The 22,862-nt window shown below is 40.4% G+C and overlaps 1 protein-coding gene across 2 annotated transcripts; it reads left to right on the forward strand.

Annotated features, from left to right (window-relative positions):
• Window positions 1-498: 498 nt before the first annotated feature.
• Window positions 499-21,515, forward strand: aak1b (AP2 associated kinase 1b). Of its 2 annotated transcripts, none has more exons than XM_023406485.2 (20): window positions 499-1,552; window positions 2,828-2,946; window positions 4,247-4,355; window positions 4,607-4,749; window positions 5,411-5,532; window positions 5,902-5,983; window positions 6,572-6,704; window positions 6,853-6,956; window positions 7,323-7,405; window positions 7,570-7,730; window positions 8,208-8,329; window positions 8,818-9,171; window positions 9,316-9,449; window positions 9,551-9,747; window positions 9,855-9,944; window positions 11,043-11,138; window positions 11,589-11,696; window positions 12,259-12,429; window positions 13,636-13,743; window positions 19,514-21,515. In XM_023406485.2, the coding sequence occupies exons 1-20, from the start codon at window positions 1,390-1,392 to the stop codon at window positions 20,200-20,202; spliced, it is 3,288 nt and encodes a 1,095-aa protein (XP_023262253.1). In that variant the 5' UTR covers window positions 499-1,389; the 3' UTR covers window positions 20,203-21,515. The 2 variants fall into 2 exon arrangements, with proteins under 2 accessions (XP_023262253.1, XP_023262254.1); XM_023406486.2 differs by lacking the exon at window positions 19,514-21,515 and adding an exon at window positions 14,120-17,867.
• The last annotated feature ends 1,347 nt before the right edge of the window (window positions 21,516-22,862 follow it).

Here is a 22,862-nt window from a genome sequence, read left to right on the forward strand (position 1 = left end):
GCACTTGCGTGCACAAGACCTACTGCTGCATTTAGGGATTATCGAAAAAATGGGAAAAGCTCGCTTCATGCAGTAAGTCACTTTATAAATAGCTTCAATTGGCTATTTTATCGTGCTATACGTTTGAAGGGGGCAAAGTGGAACAAAATACAAAAAATGTGCGTAGTTTTTTTTTTATTAGCTGAATTAAAGTTAATATAGATTTTTACCTAAACGCAACCCGCTAGTGATGCTGGCTTTGCGGCCATCTTTCCACTGGTTTGTTGAGTCCTCTATAGTTATTTTTATCAAGTGGACATATCTAAGCCCTCGGTTATTTCTTATGTATCCGACTCAGAACTGAAAGCAGGCTGAAGGGAACTGTCTTTCCCATCTGTTTCGAATAGTGGTTTGACCGATATGTCTTTGAACGCAGCATGTGATGACCACATACGCAAGGGGGAAGGGGGAGTGGAAAGGAGGGGGGCTGCAGTTGCGCTCTGAACTACAATACCCATATTTCCGTCCGCGCGTCAACAGCAACAGCTAGGATGTTGCGATATCGCAGGCAGCCGAAGATTGCTGTGGTTGCAGAGATTAGGCTGCTGGGTAGAAACCTCCGTGTAATGTTTTGGTAGATGTCAAATTCTGCGGTTTCTGATTTGCAGCTACAGTTGCGACGGACGGACTCTTCAGTTTCCCGTCGACTCTGCGCTTGTTTGTATTGAAGAATAGCTGCATCGGGCGCTAATGCGTTAGCAAACTAAAAATCACTGTTTTATTGTAAATGTAGGCGAATAAATGGCTAGAAAGGCAGCTATGTGGCAACAAACGGTCGCTCCACTTGAATGAGGATGGAAAGATTTTCTCGGGCAACGCTATCGCACAAGTTACACGTCGGATACATCGCACTCGGAGACATTATCTTCAGAGGATAACCTGGATAACCTTACACGAAATGTCATAGCGCGTAAGTAGCTAGCACTTAGCTAGCTTAGTAATGGCTGGACGAGATGGAGAAGGACCTAATGTTATCAGCAGCAGCCGACCATGAACAGCTGGATGGATAGCTAAAGAAATACTTTCTCCGGAGATGCTTTAGCCTCCTGGGTGGTGTAATTCACTTACATAACAGCTAGTCGCAGCCGCTCTAGCTATCATCAACTGGCTTGTGTTGGCAAGCAAATGGGAAATTTGCCACCAAAAATCTGGGTTGTCTCAACATCATCATAAGTGACAAAGGCATCACTGCATGTTTTGAGGCTGCAAATAGACTCGCTTGAAGCGTCAGATTCGTCAGGTTTACAATCTGACCTGCATTGGTGCAATAATTCACTGCACAGGAAACAATCAGCTCTCCTGTGTTTCTGTGACTGAAGCCGCAAATACTCCCCCTGCCATTTCGACAACATGAGGAAGTTCTTTGATTCTCGTCGGGAGTTGGTCAGCTCCGGGCCTGGTTCTGGAGGAGGCGGTGGCAGCTCCGGGTCCAGTCATGCAGGCGGAAATTTCATTGGACGAGCCTTCACTGTCGGGCGACACCAAGTCACTGTCGAGGAGATTATAGCTGAAGGTGAGATGAGGTTGCACAGACCAGATGATGCCAATTTTTTTTCTCCTCTTTTTATTTTCATGCATGGTGTTGCTGTAATAGTATGATGTGTGTATTCCTGCATGCCCAAGCCAAATACATGAGTCACATGACAGTACAGGGATGTAACCTTATACCATCCCCACAGGAATGATGGAGCTTTGCATCTAGTCTGTGTATCTTGGATACATAAATGCAAAACAGAGGCCTACTGCTTTCTCTTAGCAGCACTCAAGCTGTAAATCATACAATTGTTGGATTTCTTTGTAGATACCAGTGGCAGGCCCTTCTCTAATGCTGTTAGACATCAGAACAACATTACTGATGCAGAAATAGAGGCCTGTGCTTGACTGAAACAAAGTCATTTTATTTACCATTTTGAACCCAGGAGCACAGCAGCATGTTATTCTTCTATTTGTAGTGTTTTAAATAACAACTGTTGTCAATCTCAGGCATTCCTTCACACTAACACTAATTTTTCTAGACCACAGTCTGTGGTAATGATGTCTGCCTTACAGAATTAATCAGTGCGTCAGGCTGCTAACTAGTGAAGAGTTTAAAACCAGTGTCCAGTTTTTAAATAATGTAAGAAGACAGTTTTTTTGCAATTGACAAGAATGTCTGCACTTGCTGTATTAAAATATGAACATTAGAAGTGGTGTAGACCCTCGACTTGCACCCAGGTTCATAGGTATCTCTTGCACATATATAGTGCCACAGTGACATACGATACCATTTCACACAAGGTGTCAATTCCAGGATGCAGTATTAGTCGCAATGACTGCCTGAAATTGATGACTCTGTCACAACCACAACTCGGCAAAGTGAATTTGTGGGCTGAGATGTACCAGATGGTTAGGCCTCAATGTAGGCCTCTACTTAAACCCTGCAGCAATGACATGACTAATACATAACGCTATAAGGCTGCACCATTTGGCCCTGGTCGTCCGTATTGATGAAAGGCCACACACACACACACACACAAATTGCAACAGTTGTAGAAGTGATTAGGTGTAAAAATGAGCATGTCGGCCAAATTTCCAAAATCATGATGCCCTAAGAAAGCTTGTGAGAATGGTGTCATGCAAGATTTGTCTTATTGTGATATTGATCACAATTAGATATGGTAACTATCTTTAAGTGTGTGACAACAAGCATGTTTTTTTTGTCCCAACTGTTCACTGTCAGTTTTGCTGACATGGCTATCATCTCTTCGGGGACTGACAGTTTAATTTGGTCTCTTTCTCAATCCTGCAGGTGGCTTTGCAATTGTGTTCCTTGTGCGAACAAATCAAGGGGTGCGTTGCGCCCTGAAGAGGATGTATGTCAACAATGAGCATGATCTGCAGGTGTGCAAACGCGAGATTCAAATAATGGTGAGTTGCAGAGATTAATCATTTATCTGCTCGCTCGCGTGGTTTTGTATTTGGGTAAAACCACATGAAGGCAACAACATAGCAAATGTCGGTTGAAACCTAAGTTGTGCACATTTCCACACACACATTCACAAATGAAGGATGTCTTATTCTGTCCAGAATAACTAAGAACAAGTGGTGAATTCAGCCTGCAGTGGTGTTGTTCTGTATTTATTCATCTGGTTCTTGGTCAGCTTTGTTTTTTTGCATATTCTGCTCTCCTCGACTGAGATGTGTTGTAGAATGAGTTGTGGGGATATCTGTATGAACATGAATTCTTAAAGGACTATTCAGTACCTTGATAAGATGTTATTTTTAAGTATTCATTGTTATTCTAGTCCTGAAGTTGTAGTTGTCCTCCTGTGGGCTTCTGACAAATTTATAATAAATGATACCTGTTTGCTAACATAACATAAAACTAAACTGAAGATGTTTTTGGTATAAATTCGCCGCACATAAGGATCACATTGTGGTAAAATGGAAGAAGACTGTTCTGGCGCTGTCAGACCTCTTGACCTGTTAAAATCCAAGAGCAGAAGTGGGATTTATTTAGTCTATAAATAGACATGTATGCCATGGTAGCCTCCCACAAAATGTAATTTTTCTATCAGCAGGAAAGTCATATTATAGTCTTTAAGCATTTTTGCAGCATGCACTGAGTTCACGGTCTGTTCACAGAACTCATATCTGAAGGAACACTCAGGAAGGAAGGAAGGAAGCAATGGATGTTCAAGTTTTAGAAGAGTGGCATATCTGTGGCGTATCTTTGAAACCAATGCTGACATTTGGTTCAAAGATAATGTCTGATGTCACTCATGGTGTTTCCTTTACCTCTCAGTCTTTCTCATACTCACTCACTCTCTCTCTCTCACACACACACACACACACACGCACACACACACACACACACACAGGCAGGTATAGACTGGCAGTCCCTCACCTCAGCATCAGTACTTGACATTTTTTCATTACCTAATAGATTCCTGATTTTGATGGCCTTGCACTGCATCTCGTCTCACACTGACCATACTGAATCAAAGGCTTATGGCATTAAAATTCCCAATGCGCACTTTGCAGCAAAATATGGAAATATTTCTTCCCTGTCCCCCGTTTTCTTGGTGTCACAAATCATTTTATTTTACTTCAACACTCTTAACTAATCACCTCAACAGTCACATTGTATGAGCACACTATGCAGCCGCTTACAGTAGTTGCATGCTGCTGTGTTAATGCTCTTGAACGTGTGTTTGTGTTCTTGCAGAAAGACCTTGTCGGTCACAAGAATATTGTTGGTTATCTGGACTCCAGTATCACAGCAATGGGATCAAGGGATGTATGGGAGGTTCTCATACTTATGGACTACTGCAAAGGTGAGTGAGTGAGTCGGGGACATGGGGTGTGGCTGCAACCACATGCTTTCATTATAGTGATAATTAGAGTTTGGGCAGCAGTATGTTTGTGCTGTTGGATGGTAAAAACAAACAGTTATTGTATAATAAATCCGACCAACATCTGTTTTATAATAGAATAACACACACACAAGTTGAGATTCAGTCCGGTCCCAGTTAGGTTAATGACCCATGTTGTTTGTGCTGCTGTGTAACTGGATCTTGTTTTGCAGGAGGGCAGGTGGTCAATCTGATGAATCAGAGGCTGCAGACTGGTTTCACTGAGGCTGAGGTGCTGCAGATCTTCTGTGACACTTGTGATGCTGTTTCTCGTCTGCACCAGCGCAAGACACCTATCATCCACAGAGACCTAAAGGTGACACATTTTGCCACTTTTTTGCCCCGTGAGGTGCTCTGTTCTGCAGTATGTAGGATAGTACAGGCAGGTCCATTCTCTGTAGACACAGGGGCAACACCTACTGTAGTTCACCGGGCTGTGATGTCTTTTGAAGAGTCATGATTGATATGTTTGTGTGGGGTTGGTGCTGTGTTTAATTATGGATAGCTCTTATAGGAGGAGAGGGGAGATTGTCAGTTGTCAAAATACTCCAAACACTGCAGAGTCCAGTCAACTGCAGTGTGGCCTTCGCTTTAATTTTGAGTTACTGTCACTCAGAAGTTTTAATCCATATGGAAACATGACTTTTTATTGCACAGCAGATCGCTTGATTTACATAAAAAAATCGACTTCGACTTGATGTGTGTTTCAGTTTTCAGAGTTATTAGAGCATGATGAAAGGAGCACGTCAATTTTCACTCTGGCTTAAATCTGCATGTCACAATATGAAGATGGCTGCACCTTGAGATTTGTATTCATCATTATCTCAAGTGCACATGTTACAGGAAGCAAGCAACTCCAGTGTTTGACTTTGCAGAGTGGGCCAATTACTGCACCACCTTACACCTTACACAGTGCCACCTGACACTTGAGATCCAAACTGGGTCCCTTCATGTATAACCATGCTGTATCTCTACAGGTGGAGAACATCCTTCTGCACGACAAAGGTCATTATGTGCTGTGTGACTTTGGCAGTGCTACTAACAAGTTCCAGAGTCCGCAGACTGAGGGAGTGGCCGCCGTGGAGGAAGAGATCAAAAAGTTTGTGCCTCTTTTCGTCCGTTTTGGTGATATTTGCAGCTTTCATTTATTCACACTTTTAGGTAGGGCTTTGTTTTTTTATGGACTGGTTCAATTTTTAAACATTTTTCTCCTGATCCTCATATGGATCACACATGAGCAGTGCTGTGCTGCTGAAAATACTATGATGTGTGTGCAAAGGAGGTTTTGGTTGATGCAAAATTGAATTATTATCAAATAAAGTCACTACTTTAATTTGCATTTATGCACATTTCTGAGAGCATAATACTGCGTAGGCTGTTTCATTTCAACTCCACATTAAAAACGGGTCGTTTTCTTTCTAATTTATTCCTGTTCTGTCCTTACTAATATATTCCTGTCTTCTTTCAGGTACACCACTTTATCATATCGTGCTCCTGAAATGGTGAACCTCTACAACAACAAGATTATCACCACAAAAGCAGATATCTGGGTAAGTGAAGAAAGAACTCTTCTGTGGTTATCCTGATAGGGGTGCATACAGAGAAACAATACAGATGACATATACAGTACTTATCTGGTAAAACTAAGCCACCATTTCAGTAAAATATAATAAAAGTGTTGATTATAGTGTATTTTGTTAAACTAATATCTAGCGCACTGATACTGGATGTTTTACACTAGAACCCTGTTTGACATCATGGCCCATTGTTAGTTTATTAAACTTACAGGCTCAATAAGTAGCAGAAGTTTGAGTTTTGGGATTGTTTGTACTTAAAAGAAAAGTTTAAGATAAGTAAAGTTGTATTTGTACAATTTAAAAGTCAGAAAATTTTGCTTTTATCTTGTGACTGAATATTTTTATAACCTTCTGGTGTTTAGAGGGGAAAAGGATTTTTGTTGTGACTTGCTGTGCAGTATTGGTAGTCTTGTTTAATCTTCTCTTCTCTTCTCTTCTCTTCTCTTCTCTTCTCTTCTCTTCTCTTCTCTTCTCTTCTCTTCTCTTCTCTTCTCTTCTCTCCCTTTCCTCTCCTTGTTTGTGTCTGGTGTGATGGGGCATGCATGTGATTGTCTTCTCCAGGCACTGGGTTGTTTGCTGTACAAGTTGTGCTTCTTCACTCTGCCCTTTGGTGAAAGCCAGGTGGCCATCTGTGATGGCAGTTTCACCATTCCAGATAACTCGCGCTACTCTTACGATCTTCACTGCCTCATTCGTTAGTGCCTCTTAAACATTAAATCATGTTTTCAACATCAAATTCAGTTTTGACAAAAGGCATGCACTTGTGATTTAAGTGTAAATGTCTGTTCACTGACTCAGTTTTTGGAGTCTCACTCTTGTTTCTTCACGGTGTTTTGTTTTAGGGTACATGCTGGAGCCGGACCCAGACATAAGACCAGATATCTACCAGGTGTCCTTCTTTGCTTTCAAACTAGCTCAGCGGACCTGCCCTGTTCAGAATGTGAAGGTCAGTCTCGCTCAGCACCAGGGTCAGCTGAAATATTTGGATTTGCTTGGCTTTCTCTCATAAGGAATTGATTTTCTTGTATTCAGTGGAATCTGCTGTGGGTTCGCTGCCTGACCTACATAGACAGACGTGTTAGTTGTCACACTGTGGGAGGAAAATCTGCACTAATTCATCAGTTGCATAAAGTAGAAAATACTTAATAGCCATGATGATATTATTCATTAGTGATAAAAGTACCAACCTTGAGGATCAGAGTTTTCATTGTAAAATTTTGTCTGTGTGGACTGACTGATACAGTATTCATTGATTCATTGATTTCTTGTGGAATTTCTTTTGAAAAGCTTTTGCATTTTTTCCATAATCCAGAATTCTCAAATTCCCTCTAAACTTCCCGAGCCGATCAAAGCGAGTGAGGCCGCCGCCGCAAAGAAGAGCCAAACTAAGCCCAGGCAAGCATGACCTGCTTACATTGTATTACCAATCAAGGCTGTAGTAACACTACATTTTGCGGAAGTAATTAGGTACAGTCAGTATTCTGATACTCATTAAATAATTATGTTAACACTGTTTGCCATGATTAACAAGGAGGCCAACATCCTCCCTTTGTTGCCAGACTGACAGATCCAATTCCCACCACTGAAACCTCCATCACCCCTCGCCAGAGGCCCAAAGCAGCCCATACCCAGCCTTCTGCTGGCATCCTACCCATCCAGCCTGCTGCTCTCACCCCTCGCAAGCGGGCTAATCTCCCTGGTGGTGCAGCTCAGCCTGTGGGTACGTACAGCACTCCGTCTCCATCCTTAGTCTCCTCTCTGTCACAGGAAAAAGACACCCAAGATTTTGAATGAAGACGCACATAAAGACAGGAATCCCTCTAATCCTTTGTGCACACTTTGAATCCTGCAATTCTCAACAGGAACAGATCAAGTATGCAGGTTAAGACTCATGCAAATTAAAGCCATCTAACCACAGGCCCAAAGTGATTATGAAATGATTTTCTCCTGCACTGCTTCAGTTGATATCAGCTTTGGACCTGTTACAAATCACTTAGATTTTTTTTTTTTATCAGCATTTAACAGATTATATAATCCTCTTTGAAACATTTTGTTTGAGATAAACATCAACTCGAATGCTCCTATAAACCTATCTATGTTGCTTGATCTTTTCATTGTTCTGCATCTGTGTAAGTATGAAGATTAAAATACTTTGATGCTCTCTCAAGAGTAACATGTTCTTGTTAACATCCCACAGGAGTCAGCTTAGACCTCTCTCAGCCAGCTGCAGCTCTGCAGTCACAGAAGGCGCAGACTTCAGCTCTGCCTCTCATCCAGTCACAAAACAATTCCAGTCAGGCTGTGGCTCCGCAGAAGCAGGTACGTACCAGCTAAATATACAATGAACAGCCAAAAGAGCTTTCTGCAGATGCAAATTAATACGAAACCAGCAACTTATTTTTCTTTGGTGTATGCAAATGTGCAAAAACACAAAAAAGGTTAAAAAAAAAAAGTAAACAGCTTCAGTACAGCATGATTGATGTCTGGCTGTATGTATCAGGGTGGCATACACTGGTCGTCACACTCGTGCTTTTCTATCTTTTTAAACCATATATTTCTGGGTTTTAGTTTGTCAAGCTATTTCAAGCCTTGGTTTCTGGGAAATTGTTCACTATTCTCTGACATAGATTAAATAATGAATTAATTGATTGTATTAAAAAAATTACAATTATCAGTAGTATCAGCCATGCATATAAACTCACAGTTGCTTTGGTGAGGTAGAGCACTTAGTTATTTTTGTCTTGACAGTGGTTTGCAGATGTAACATTTTATGAAACAAGGGATAAAAGTCTGTGTTTGTGTGACAGGCCGCGCAGCCAGCCGCCGCTGCAGGAGCAGACACTACAGCAGCAGCAATATCACCAGTGACCAAGGCTGATGTCCAACCGCAAGTACAGCCAGCGGTCCAGCAACAGACCACACCTTCTTCTGTGGGCAGCTCCGTCTCCCAGCAGGCAGCGCCGACTCCGTCCAGCCCAGCCCCACCCCAACGCCCAGCTCGACGCAAGCAGGCCAGCCAGGCTCAACAGCCTGTGGCTCAGCCTTCGCCTAGTAAACCGACCCCTGGTCAGCAGCCTGTATCTCAGCAGCAGATAACACAGCCAGCAGCTGCCCTTGCTCAGCCTGCCTCCACTGAGATCAGCCAAAAATCAGCTGAGGCGGTAAGTGGTCTGCTGCTCACCATCCAGCTTTACTATAATCATTATACAATTGACATGGTTAATTTTTTTTTCTCCTACTTTTTAAATTGGTTCTTTCTATTTTAATCTTGTGTTTTGCTTTCATCCTGTGCCTTTTTTGATCAGACTCCACCTGCTTCTCCAAAGACAACCGAAGAACGAGGCCACCAACGCATCCCGAGTGACGCCACAGCGAGTAGCGTCGCAGCAGTTGACTCACAGCAGCTGCAAGGACTTAATGGAGATGCGGCCCTCAACCAGTAAGTGGCACATACACTTGAAAAAAACCTGAAGAGTAGTTCAAATTCAGGTCATCTCCTGTGTGTTTTATTCATGATATTTTGTTCATCTCTCTCTCCAGATCACTTACATCTCAACCGAGCAGCACCCAGCCTGCTCAGCTCGGTGTTGGAGATGCAGTCCAGGACCAAAGCCAAGCTGGACCCACCGCTCCTGCCTCTGGCACCCCCACACAGCCCGCATGGAACCCCTTTGATGATGACAACTTCACCAACCTCTCTGCTGCAGAATTCAGAGCAGAAGACATAAAGCCCAGTGGTAAAGTTTGTGTTTCTATGCATGCAGTATATATATATATATTAGTAGCATTATTATATACACTAATAAACAGTAGATGTTATAACTGTTTTTAATTACTTTACCAGACCTACCTTCAGAAACTGAGACAACATCATCTGAAGAGTTGATACCAGGCCTGCAGGCCTCAACTGTGGAAAATGAACCCCATGAAACTGGTATGTCACACTTTTCCCTTAAGAGTCTACAGACTCAGTGTTTTTCTTCTTTTCTGTCTTGTATGTGGACCTGGACCCATTAACACAGACCTTTCAGTGCCATCATTACAAATTCAAGCTGTCCTAGAAACATATGGTGACCCTATGTAACTTCATTCATTCCAGATGTTTAATAAACAGCTCATAAACTTGTTCCATCCACTGTAGCTCTGCCATTAGAATATGGTGTTTTTAAAGTAAGTGTGATCAAATGCAATGAAAGTCTGGAACGGGAATATGAAGGTAGAATAAAAGGTTTCAGTTAGTTTAGCTTTGTTAAGTTTAGGATTCAAGAGATTACTGCCAGCTGTTAGCATGAGCTAGCATGCTAGTTTATGGACATCAGAGTGAAGTAAATATAAAGACTGGTAAGTTAACTCAGACTGAGATTTACAGTAAAATATCTTGATAAGTTGATCCCCACTCTGATACCTTACTGCTGTCCTGACGCCACATAATGCGTTTGTACTGTATGAGTCTGAAGGAGTCTGGTGAGATGTCAAACCAAGACATAAACCTCTTAATGCACCCGGTCCATTAATCAGCTTTATCAAGCTTTCAAAAGCCATGGCTGCCTTTGTGCATCACACAAATAAAATAAGGGGATTGGTCAGAATGAAAGAATTGCCAAGATTTAAATGACCTTTTAATGTGAAGAGTTCTGGCAGCACCGCTGCTGTACAGAGCAAATGTAGCCAACGATGGTTTTTATGAGCTGCTGTTAACAAGACAGAAAAGTGGGAGGATTGATTTGCTAATATACTGAATAAGTTAATGCTGTATCTTAAGCAGTTCAAAAACATGAGGAAGCGTTATTAATTTTCATTCATTCACTGGGTCTGATCGATAAATTAAAAAAATTGTTTGACATTTTGGGAAATACATTTATTCGCTTTTTTGCCGACTGTACGCTAAATGTGTAGCTACTGCCAGCAGCTGGTTAGCTTACACTTAACATAGACAAGGTTTCAACCAGCTCCCTCCTACATTGCTTTTATTGAGGCTAATTTTTAGACTTCATTACACATCATTACTCTGTCACATTGCTTTGTCACCCAGTTGAAAGACCTTCAGCCATTCTTGACGTGGATTCTGGAGCCTCACTGCTGGTTGTCCCAGATCCTTTCTGTACACTCGAACTGTCGGATGCACCAGGTAAATATCCACACTGTATGGTCTTTTTGGTACTGTCTCATACAAACATATGACTCACAAACTCACTGATCTATTCAGATACTTTTGCCGTTCATGAAAAGCTTTTGACTTCCAGAGAGAAGTCCAGACACATTATCTAAGAAATCTATTGTCCTCTGAAAAAAATGTTGTTGTTGGCTGTCCTAAGTAAAATGAACAATAATAACAAATGAATAATAACATGAATAAATAATGATATGAAAGTAAACATCTAAGCATCATGTAGACGAGCAGCCAAACCAAGTAACATACTGTACACACAAATAACACATCAATGTCCTAAATGGCTTTTCTCTCCTCTGTTGCTATGGGAATTTCTTATGTCAGTAACTTCTTATATTTAAACACTATTTGATGTATAGGTTTTATATACATGGCTCACCATGTTTTACTTTCTTCACTGGCCTTTAGAGAAGCTGATTGAAGGACTGAAATCTCCAGACACGTCTTCACTCATGCTTCCTGACCTCTTGTCATTGTCTGATCCCTTCGGTGGTTCTGTGGAAGAGTCTGCAAAAGGTGTGTGTGTGTGTGTGTTGGTGGTGTTGGTGTTGGTGGTGGTGGGGTGCTCCTCTACAAGCAGGCTTGTGTGTTTCAGCACAGAAAGAAGAGCTCTAAAAACCCACTGTACACTATCCGCCCAGGTGGTGGGATCCAGCTGGATATGGAAATGAGCAACTGTTTGCTAACAAGTTTGCCATAACAACTTAAAAGCTGATATTATTTCAGTGTTGTGTTCCCAGTTTGTTTTTGCTGCTCCAGGTGGCCAAAGATGTCACATGTTTACGATATCACAACTAGTGCCACAAGTATTTGGGTTACAAGAGATTTTTGGCAAAAAATGATATTGAGATGTTTTCTGTTGGGAAATTTAACCAAATGTATTATGCTCTATTAATAAGATGAGAAAAGGGAATTTATCTTTACTTTACTTCACTTTGATCTAAGAGTTAGTAAAACCTTGAAATATTACAGTTTGTAAATAGTAAAAGTAATAGGTTCCTTTTACTATTTACAAAAGGTCAATGTATCTGTCTGTGTCCTTGTCCATAACTAAACTTTACCCTCTGTTCTGTCCCAGACTCTCTCACAGCCGACGACTCTCTCCTGGGCTGCTCTCTGATCTCTGGTCCATCCGCCCCTCCAGCAGCGAGCAGTGCCACCACCTCCGTCTCCTCTGCCCCCACCTCCGCTGCCTCTGTGTTGGATGATTTCAGTCTGTTGTCTGGAGATTCTGCACAGCCTAAAGCAGGTAAGAATCTCAGGGCCTGTTGGAGAAACTTTGCTTTTTCTGTAACTCACTTCTGCCTCTACGCAGCTATCTGCCAGGTTTCCAATATTCACTAAAAGAATAAACAAGAACCATTTGGAATTTAACCCAGATGCTTTTTTATAAATGACAGAAATGTGTCTGTACCGTAGCACTAAGTATTAACTGTTAAGGAACACAGTTTGTAAATTTCAGCAGTAATAGTGATGCACCCTTTAACAGCAGAAAACATGTGTTCACGTTAGTAGGTTAGGTGCTGTGTAGAACGGTGATGTTACTGTTTTATGGAGCAGATATGATTGGCTGTACAGACACAAGTTCTCCATCAGTATTCTAATCAATAATGCAGAACCAGGCGGCGCCTCATGAAACCAAAAAACATTTCTCCATTTTGGTTTCTAATCTTTTTTTGTTTGTTTTTTTTTTTTCAAAGAAGAGCACAGTATCTGTGAGAGCATGTTCATAAGCAACATTAAAAAAAAATTCAATTAACTATTAGTTGGACTTAAAGCTGTTGTTGACACCAACGTCCAAAATCAGCTACTTGTAAATACTATCATACTGTACTGTAACTTTCAACCACTGGGTGGCAGCAGAAGCATTTCTATCACAGCTGAACAAATTCATCTAATCCACATTCATCTTGACAGTTCGTGTTGTGTTTATCTTCATAACCTCATAAAGCTTTTGACATTAAAGGAAAATGCTTCTTTTCAATGGCGTCATCTGTAAAACTACATTGTGCGTCCCGCACCGGGCGCTCCACAGCTGTGGCTGAGTTGTTGGGTCTTGGCTGGTGAAGGAAAGGCATTTGACTGTTGTTGACAGTGCCAAGTCTGAATCACAGCCTGAACGTTTGCACCAGCTGCATGATCCTAATTACTACTAATCTGTCTTCATGATATCTTATCAAACAGCTTTTTTACCACAGGAGAGCTTTGGATGTGGGGTTTTTTTTGGGGGTTTTTTTGCGATGGCTTTGCTGATTTTATGAACATTTTTATCATGGTGAGGAAAAACAAGTGCTAGTGCTTATCATCATTGGCCTAACTTATAAATGTTTATTTGGCCACAGTGCTCCCTTTTCTTATTTTTTCACCCCTTCATCTAAGAAGTTTTTTCTAAAACACTTGGGATTTCAAATGGTAACATCAAACACCCACTTTTTTTTTTTTCTATTCTTTGCAGACTCGTCTCTCCTGATCTCAGACTTTGAGCCCCAACAAGCGAGTGGAGAGGGAGGCACGGAGGACGAGTTTGATCCTATTCCCGTCACAGGCCGAAAGAACTCCCAAGGTAAGTCTGTACAGTATCTGCAAAGAAGCACAGGTGGGTCAAGGTGGTCTTAGAAATTGTAGACACACCCAGGAGTGTTTTTTTTTGGGGGGGGGGGGCTCAGTGGCATGCTCATTTGCTAAATAATTAACAGCACTCAAACCTACTGATAACAGGATCAGGTGCCTGCGCTGTTTTTACATCTTCAGTTGAGAATGTTTGAAAACCAGTAGCAGTAAATGGGTAAATTCTGCCCTCTTTCTCCCTCTTCTCTCTCTCTCTTTCTCGACCTCTCTCCCCCCCTTCTTTGACTGCTGTGTTTTGCTTGTTGTGACTCCCACTCCTCTGCTTCTCCTCCCCTCTGTTTGCCCGTGTTCCCCCTTGTCTCTCCGGCCAGTTTCAGGAGGCCACTCGCGCAGTAACAGTGGCGGCTCTGAATCCAGCCTGCCCAGCTTGGCCCGCTCCCTGCTGCTGGTGGACCAGCTCATCGACTTGTAGGCGGCCCTCCCCCTCCCCCTCGTAGAAGCTGTAACACTGGATTATAGACTGGCATAGCATAACTGCAATCAACACTGTTGTCATAGCTAGCTTCCTGCACCCCCTGGCTGTCATCATCATTGTAGTTCCTACAGTAGAAACGTCCTTCGCCTTTCAGTGCTTCTTCATCCCCGCCCTCTCCGCCGTATCGACTGCATTATCTGGCTTCTCTTCACCTCTTATCTCTCACCCTCTCACTCACATTTTCTCTTTGTTGTAGTCTCTGCGCATCATGTATTGTCCATTGGTTCAAGAGTGGCCAGTACACTAACATCATCCTAACGATTAACCATTACAATCTTTCTGTCAATCAGGATATAATATTGCTATCCAGTTTGTTTGAACAATATCGCATTATGTCAAATAGCAAACAATAGAAGATCATCGTTGTAATGTACAATAGGCATAGTTATAAGTGGTTGTAGTTATTATCGTGCACAAGTGAATTTGTCGTTGTTTGCCTTTTTAAATTCTCCTCCCCAGATTTATTTGCACATTTTAAAGTAAAACCATGGAAAAGTTAAATGACAAACTTGTTCAAATAAGGTCAGTTTATTTCTTCTGCAAGCGGAAACTTATTTGAAACGTAGTCATGTAGCCTGATTTGCACAGTAGCATAAGTGTTACCTCTGTCAGCCTGTTGGTGGAATATCTTTAACAATTTAAAGCTGCTAAAGAGCAGACTGAAAAATGAAATCAAATTGTGCCACAATCTGGAAACAAAACAGTCATAACCACACCTCCTACTACTCCTCTGTCTGCTTCTGCAGCACGAGCACCACACTGAGTTATTGTGATGGAGAGAAAAGCAGGACACAAAAAGTTTCCCTGATCAGACGAAACAGTGAAGTGCCATAAAATAATCTGTGAAGCAAACTACTGACTGAAACAGTCCTGAAAGTGCGTACAGGATCTGCTAATCTATAAATATTAGTACAATTAAAATAACATCTTACAAATTCTGTCATCAATCCAAGGTGAACTTGTTGTCCAGACAAAGTGTACTTTTAAAACAAGGACTTGTTCTCATTTGCTGTTATTTTAAGCTTCCTTTTGATTTTATCCTTGAGGCAAGCAAGAGGTTGCTTTGGAATTAAATGGCAAATCCTGGTCATTTAACAGTGTTTATACCAGTGTGCCATACCGACATTAAATGCATGAAATCATGAAATAAATTTAAATAATCAACATTAATAGGAAATATTAGAACTACAGTAGCTGTTATATATAGAGAGAACATTCATGACGATTCAGGTAATTTTTTGGCACTAACAGAAACAAACTAATGTGGCATTTTAAAAATGATTTTCACTCATTCACATTTTTTCTTTAATATCAACACAAACATTAATTCCCCATCATGCAATCCTTCCTACATTCCTGTCACTTGTTTACTCCTTATTTATGTAAATAGATATCTGGACCCCGTGCAGGCCCTTATCCAGACCATAGAATTGGTTATTCTTCCCGTGTATATATGAAGTCATTGTCATAAAGCTTTACTTGTGGAAGACATATTGCTTTACTTGTGAAATCTCTCTCAGTATATATATATATATATATATATATATATATATCTATACATATATAGATATATATAGATATATATGTATACATGAGATATTGTTTTCCTGTTAATAAATGTTAATATGAATAGAGTGTTAGAGAATGAATGTAAGAAATAAATATTAGTCTATAATAAAAAATATCTATAATTCTTAACACCATAATCACTGAATAATATTGAAGAATACTCTATAAATATTTCATTCCTCTTTGTGGAATTGTGTGTTGAGAAAGTTTTTTTTCTTGATTATATCTATTCAATAATTGTCCGTACATTCAAATGTATAGATAATAATCCTAGTCTTTGTCCAACCTGGAAGATTAGGCTGAATCCCATGTCTTATTCCACCTTTGTGAAAAGAACGTGAGCCTGTGTTCTGTTTGTTTACATGGACTGATGAAGGATTATATTTTTACAGTTTTCTGGAGAGTGGGAGCTTAACCTCTTGAATCTTAGTCCTGTTTCATTTCATTGCTAAACTAGAACTTTTTCTGAAATTGTGCTTTACCGGTTTTAGTGATCACAGAATTCATATCAAAAAGCATGGCAGTGTTGTTGAATGTTATGTTCATGTGTGTTGGTATACAGTGTTATGATAAGTATGTATGTGTGTGTGGAGTCAGACTTGTTGGATGTGTTTTCCAGTAGCCTACTTGTGTTGTTGTTCGCTGCAAACATGGCGACGGTCGCGTTGTCATTAAAATCTCCTCTTGAAGCACAGGCCCCCCTAAATTCTCTCAGGTAGTCAGAGCTACATGACTCTCTCTGAGAGTTGGATACGTATTGGCTTACTGCTCCCCAGTCTCACTGTCCTCTGGAAGTCTGCGCTCCATATTACAGTCAAGAGAATTTGTCTGATGTAACGTGTGAGGGGCTCTCTGAGGTGCGAAGTCTGCCAGTCTCATAGTGATGATACGTCACTGTTGCTGTAGCAGTGGTTTGATTATCAGGCAGCATGAAAGTCAGCTGTTCAGGGTTTGAAAAATCAGCTCCAATCAGCAATATAAATGTTTCTGTAGGATCAAACAAAGTCATTTTGCTTCCCGTGCATGGTTACAGTGGGGAGGACGACCTCCGCCTCCTCTTTTCAATTTTTGTCGTATTAAAAAATGATTTTAAATAGCATATAGTGTACGGTACGGTATGTTTTTGTGAGATCTACTGAAAATACACCTTTCTGGAAGAGGAAAAATACATTTAAATAATCAGGAGTTATTTTATCATTATTTAACTCTAGTTATTTAAATCAGTCACATTTTAATTCCGATAAAGTCCACAAATTCTGGTTAGATATTAATAATATCATATATATATATATTCATATATATATATACAAATTAAGTAATTAATTGTAGTTACCTTTTGAAGTCAAGGCAGCAGTATTCAATAAATCTCACATCGCTTAAAAACTTTGAATCTTAAATTTTAAAATCCAGAATAGGCTCAAACTAAGTTTCGTGATAATGAGCTGAAACATATTGATTTCTGAGTTATTTCAACGTCAGTCCATTTGCTCCCAAAACGGAGAGTATTTTGAGTAGAAATCACTGATTAACAATTGAAATTATGTCCTTTATTATTGTCTAAATCAATAAACGTCGAGGAGCGGCTGGTTTCAAAGCAACAGCCTCTTTTGGCCGCATTTACTGTAGGTACTGCATGTGCAACTGAAGGCTTATGTTTGTTTAGTTTTTTTATCATCCTCTCTATGATCCTTCCACTGAACAGCTCAGTCATTTGAAGTTACTGTTTGAACCTATGCAACTCCCGAGCTTTCTCCCTGTAGCCGCCTGTGTGCTGTTGTAATCGGTAAAGCCAAGCAGGTAGTGAGATTAGTCCTTGATGTGAAACAGGAGCCCCTTGTTCTCTCTGTTGTTTTGCCAAAAATGAAATCTGATACTATTGAGTGTTTTGAGACGCCTCCTGTCTGTATGGCCCCAAACCTGCGTCAGAGCTGTGGTATCGTGTGCTCCTTCTATTTTTGTGAGATAATTAAAGAATTATAAAGGGATGGCAAATAAAATACAAATGTGAATGTCAACGTGTTGAGTGTTGATTGTACGATTTTCTTTGTCTTGTTTTTCGTTCAGATTATTGGTTACTATAGCTCAACAGAAGTTTTTTTTTTTTTTTAAATAATGGCGTCTGTCAGTAAAGGGGGAAAAAAATGAACATTTACAAGTTTATTCCACATTTAAACAACTTTTCTTTAGACATAGTCCGATCTTTAAATTGTTATAGTGAAGGGGAACTATTTTGCAGTCTGCTACTAGTGCGAACATAACATAACACTCCTGACTGAAGTGTGAGCTGTCAAGTTGCATTGTGGGTAAAGTAGGTGCAAATTTTTGACAAAGGAAAAAATAAAATGTGTAATAAAAAAGACGATATCTGTGGTTCAGCTGCTTTGATTCTGATACTTTTTGTTCTAAAGTGTTTTAGGAATGCGCCGCTAAATCGATGGCACCCTCTTTTAATTGTTTGTCATCAGACTTGCATGCAAAGATATGTGCATGAAATACTTGGGTGCGAGACTGAGGGCTTAAGTTATCAAGTAAATTAATTTTTAAACTGTAGTATTTTATAGCAGGGTTGGTTTAATCATGTAATGCACTAATCTACGTTTTATTCTACTTGGATAGCAGGTTAAATCCACTCAGGTAAGATCAAACATCAGCTTCATGACCCATTAAAATCTCAATCCATTTTTTGTTTTTCCATTTTTCCTTCACCTTCTAAAAGATGATCATTTCTCACTTTCCTAAACACAATAGTTATAGGAATATACCTGACATCATGTCATACTCGAGCCTGACCTGCCGACATGTTGCCAGAGTTTAGCTTATCGCAGATACAGGACGTTAGTATCAGCTCATTTATTGATCCATTAGTGACAGGAATATAGCAGTACAGAAATGACAAAGATGCGTTTGACACACAACGATGGGACAGTCAAAAAATAACTGAGAAGTTTATTTTTCAACAATAAAACGTCCCACTCAATACATATCCTGAACACAATGCTTTAATAACCAAATTGATTAGTTCCTTGTGTGATATGTTAATATTAAAAAGGGGAAAAGAAAAATGTCGGCCAATGTATTATCAGATTTTTTAAAACTCTCAAATAGAAATATAAGTCTAGGCTTTTATCACTGGAGACATGTCACAGTAGGAAAAGCGCAGATGTGAACAATAAATTTAATGATGGCTGGATTTCATTTAGTTGCTTTGGTTTCAGGGTCCTGGTGTTGTGCGTGCTGGCTCACTGTCGCACTGTCATGACTTATTGAGACACTTAAATTGAAGAGAAATTGTTAATGTGCTTTTAACTCTGTTGGCCTCAAAACTTCAGTACTGATCAGACTAATGTTTCACACCACCCATCTGAGCTCACTGATAAACATCACATGCTCCACACGACGCAAAAACACTGGAATATTTTGCATTTTCCACATTTTCTCTCTAAAACCTTCCATGATTTCCACTCCATCACTTTCTGTCACTGGGTTTTGATCCATTTGAGAAACATTTGGTTTAGGTAAACATTCCTTTCTGTTGCATTTAATATCACTGATAGAAAAAGATGCTATTTTCCAGAATATGAGCTTCATAAAATGAATTTCCCTTTGTTGTAAAGTTTTTAAGCATCTATCTTCATGTTTCTCCGATGTCTCCCACATACAGACCTGCAGAGGGAGCTCAACAGTAATGCACTGCGAGGCTCTGGGACTGTGGCTTCTGTGCAGTTCTCTGAGGAGAAGCAAGGGCAGAGGATCCAGCAGAGGACTGCTGCATGTGTCTATAACAAACACATGTTGCAATCAGATGAGAGGAGCAAGCAACACCATGTGATTTCAACTCCTTCCACCACTTTTCACTTCGTACCTGACAACCATGTACCCCTGTTCCAGCCTCCAGACGGCCCAGTGACCTCTGATGTCTTCCAGCTGGCCCCTTTTAAACCACCAGAGAAAGAAAGCAAGAATGCATTCAGCAGCTCCTCCTTTTCTGCATCTCATAAACCTGTTGAGGCATCGGATGTTTTCCTCCAGGCACCGTTTGGAAAGAGGCAGGAAACCACCAAAGCAAACGATCACATATTTAAGTCTGTTACACAGCAGATTCAAACCAGCAAACACAGTCACCTGGTCCCAGTATCTGCTCCTCAGCCTCTCGGTGTCCGGGTCCCTCCTCAGCCTCTGCTCCAGCAGCCGGTGGCGGTGCACCGGGTCGTCTCCAGGATTGGTCAGCAGGCCGCCGTGGGTTCTGTGGCTGTGGGGCCTCTGCATTCCTGGACCATAGGGGGAAGAGCTCTGGATGACCCGTTTACCGCTGCACCTTTTCAGCCAAGATGCTCTCAGGGGAAACCTTGATTATATAATTGTCTGGTAAAAAATGCCAAGTCAGAGCTTTTTCTGCAGCTCATGAAGGAGCCAAAGTATAAGTCAGTCGCAGTATTACCCATTTTCTAATGTAGTTTTACTATTGTCATTATTGCTGCAGTATTAAAATGACTAAATTATCCCTTTTAGCAACTATGTACTTTAAACTTCATGTTCTACCTCAGTCATCTGATCCGCTCTTAGTCTGAGCACAACAGTGCGTCATTTCAGCACTTTACAAACAGTCTGAACTTGGACTGAGAAGTTATTAAGATGAACTTCAGTGGATTGATCCTGTAATTTAAAGCTTCATGTAGGACATCAAGAAGGGTTTTGTTAAACTGTAATTTTTTGACTGCATGTTGCTCTTTTATTCAATTTGTCAATATTTAGTGTGTTTCTCAGTTGGTGCCGTCTTTCTAAAACCTCTAAAAATATTCACGCATCAGAAAACTTTAATATCTGAGATGTAAAGTCGCTGATTTCAGTTTTATTCTGTGTATTTCAGTTTGGCAGCGGCTGCAGGGTCTAATCCTGTTTTAAATCTATATCGCGGTTGACCCTTCTGTTTACATGTAGATTACAGATTGTGCCTTTTTTAATATCAGTGATCGCAGGCGTCTGGTTTAACATTCAGCATCAGTGCTGCCACAGCTACCAAACAGACCAACGTGATAAATCAAATGCAATGATGAGAAACATTTTCACACAGTTGAAGGAGGGAAAATATTTCAAGCACAGTGAAATTAAAAAAAAAAAAAAAAGTTACAAAAAAATCTGGACAAGTACTTTAGTGATTTCGAGCTCGATTTACCGTCTTTACTACTTGATAATTGTTCTCTGGTTGCTGCTGCTGCCGTTTTCTCACAAACTACACCAGTGTTATAAGACTTTAGTAGTTATCTTGAAAGGAGTTAGACTTTTTTAAACCTGCTAATGTTGTTTGTCTTTGGTCTTTTTGTATTTTGAATGAAACATATCATGTCTGTGTCTTCCAGCTTAAAGTTACACAATAGGTCAGAAGGCAAGTCACAGAAAAAAAAACAAACATCATCTCTACCGAGCCGAATTTTTAGTGTGTTTTTCTTACAGTGATAAGATTTTAAATGTTTCTTATTATTTTGCTTCGTACTTTGGCAGATATAAGGACTTTTTGTAAACCATGCTGCCTTTACTTATGGCATTTTGTTATTGCATAGTATTTTTCATTCTTATTATCTGGCTATTAATACTGGCCTTTAGGAAAGATTGTCAGTAGAAAATTAAACTTTGTATTTTATTAAAGGTTTATGAATATAATGGTATCCTAGTTGTTTAGTTATATGTCATTTCTTCCTCTTCAACCTGTCAATAATGTGGTGGTACGGTTTTCAAGGCGTATTCCAGTGTCCTGCCTCATTACTGACGTGTTTCACACCAGTGGATCCAGGTTTTCGTGGTTCTACCTGAGGTGGGACACGATGGCAAATGTCTGTTTGAATCTCGGCCAGATGACAACAGTGCGAGCGCTGCAGGGATCTTTCATGTCCAAAATGGTGTTAGTGTCGTGCTGGAGGTCTTTCTTGTGTTGATAGACTTGCAGAAGTTTGCTTCACGGGACAGAGGCCAAAAGTATCTTCTTTCCAGGAAAGTTTTTGTTTTATCTTTGTTTTTTTATGAATAACAGATTAGGCAGATTAAAGTGCATGCAGAGGAAAAATGGAAAAAAGATAAACACAGGATCAGCCAAAAACACTATAAACTAGTTCTGCTATTTAATGAGTATTTTTACTTCAGACCCAGTCCCCAATAAACCCACACAAAAACACACAAGGTATACGGCTCAAATCTCTTCTTCGGGGGGAAAAGTAAGTTGAGCTTGTGTGAAAGATGAGCCGCTTGTTTTTGCTCTGCTGTGCGCAAAACGTCATGTGAGCTTAGTTTTTGTAAGAGGTTCGCTTTTCTTGAACTTGGGACAAGAGCAGCACATGGAAAAAAAAAAGAAGAGAGTGAGTGAATGAAAATTGATAAAGCTGGAGCTTTGTTTTTTTTTTTAATTGTAAACCGGTTCAAGGCTGTGTGGAAACTGCACTGGTTCATAAACTTGCATAACTGTGGAACTGCGTGACGTCAGTGATTGCCTTTGTTTGTGCAGCCAAGGCACTGGCGAAGCTGAGGCCACTGATGAGCATATTTTTACACTCTCTTCAAATGCATTCAGAGTTATACATATTTCCGATGTTACAGATGGTGTTTCGCGGTGAAATGTCAAACGCAGAACAAATAGGTTGATGAATTTTTGTCAGTTAGGGGAGTCCATTTGATCATTCATATATCACTGATAAATACTGGCTTAACACTGAGCAAGGACATAAATACTGAAACATATTGAGGGAAAAGAAGTATAAACTGCTTGTCAGACTCATGCACGACACACTGGTGACAAGTTTTGCTTTGCTGTCATTTTGTAGATTGAAGGATTTAATACTGCGTATGTTCATCATGACATACGCAAGGCTGGAAACAGCCAAGAGAAAATAGTGCTCAGGTGTCCTCAGCAGTGGTGGACTCTGTAAAAGTGTTAAACTGTGTGAATACCTCTTCCAGATCTCCATGGCGTCATAGTTGGATTTTGATTTTATTGTGTGCCTATAATCCGACGTCCTGCCTCT

The sequence above is a fragment of the Seriola lalandi genome, unplaced genomic scaffold, assembly GCF_002814215.2.
Source record: "Seriola lalandi dorsalis isolate HSWRI2012SDOR001 ecotype SW California unplaced genomic scaffold, Sedor1 jcf7180002054309, whole genome shotgun sequence".
Lineage (NCBI taxonomy): Eukaryota > Metazoa > Chordata > Actinopteri > Carangiformes > Carangidae > Seriola > Seriola lalandi.

Excerpts from the sequence above, each read along its gene's own strand:
- aak1b (XM_023406485.2), top strand. The coding sequence starts at position 1,390 with ATGAGGAAGTTCTTTGATTCTCGTCGGGAGTTGGTCAGCTCCGGGCCT. Across the intron at positions 6,705-6,852 it reads CGATCTTCACTGCCTCATTC|GGTACATGCTGGAGCCGGAC; the intron begins GTTAGTGCCTCT and ends GTTTTGTTTTAG. Across the intron at positions 9,748-9,854 it reads AGAAGACATAAAGCCCAGTG|ACCTACCTTCAGAAACTGAG; the intron begins GTAAAGTTTGTG and ends TTACTTTACCAG.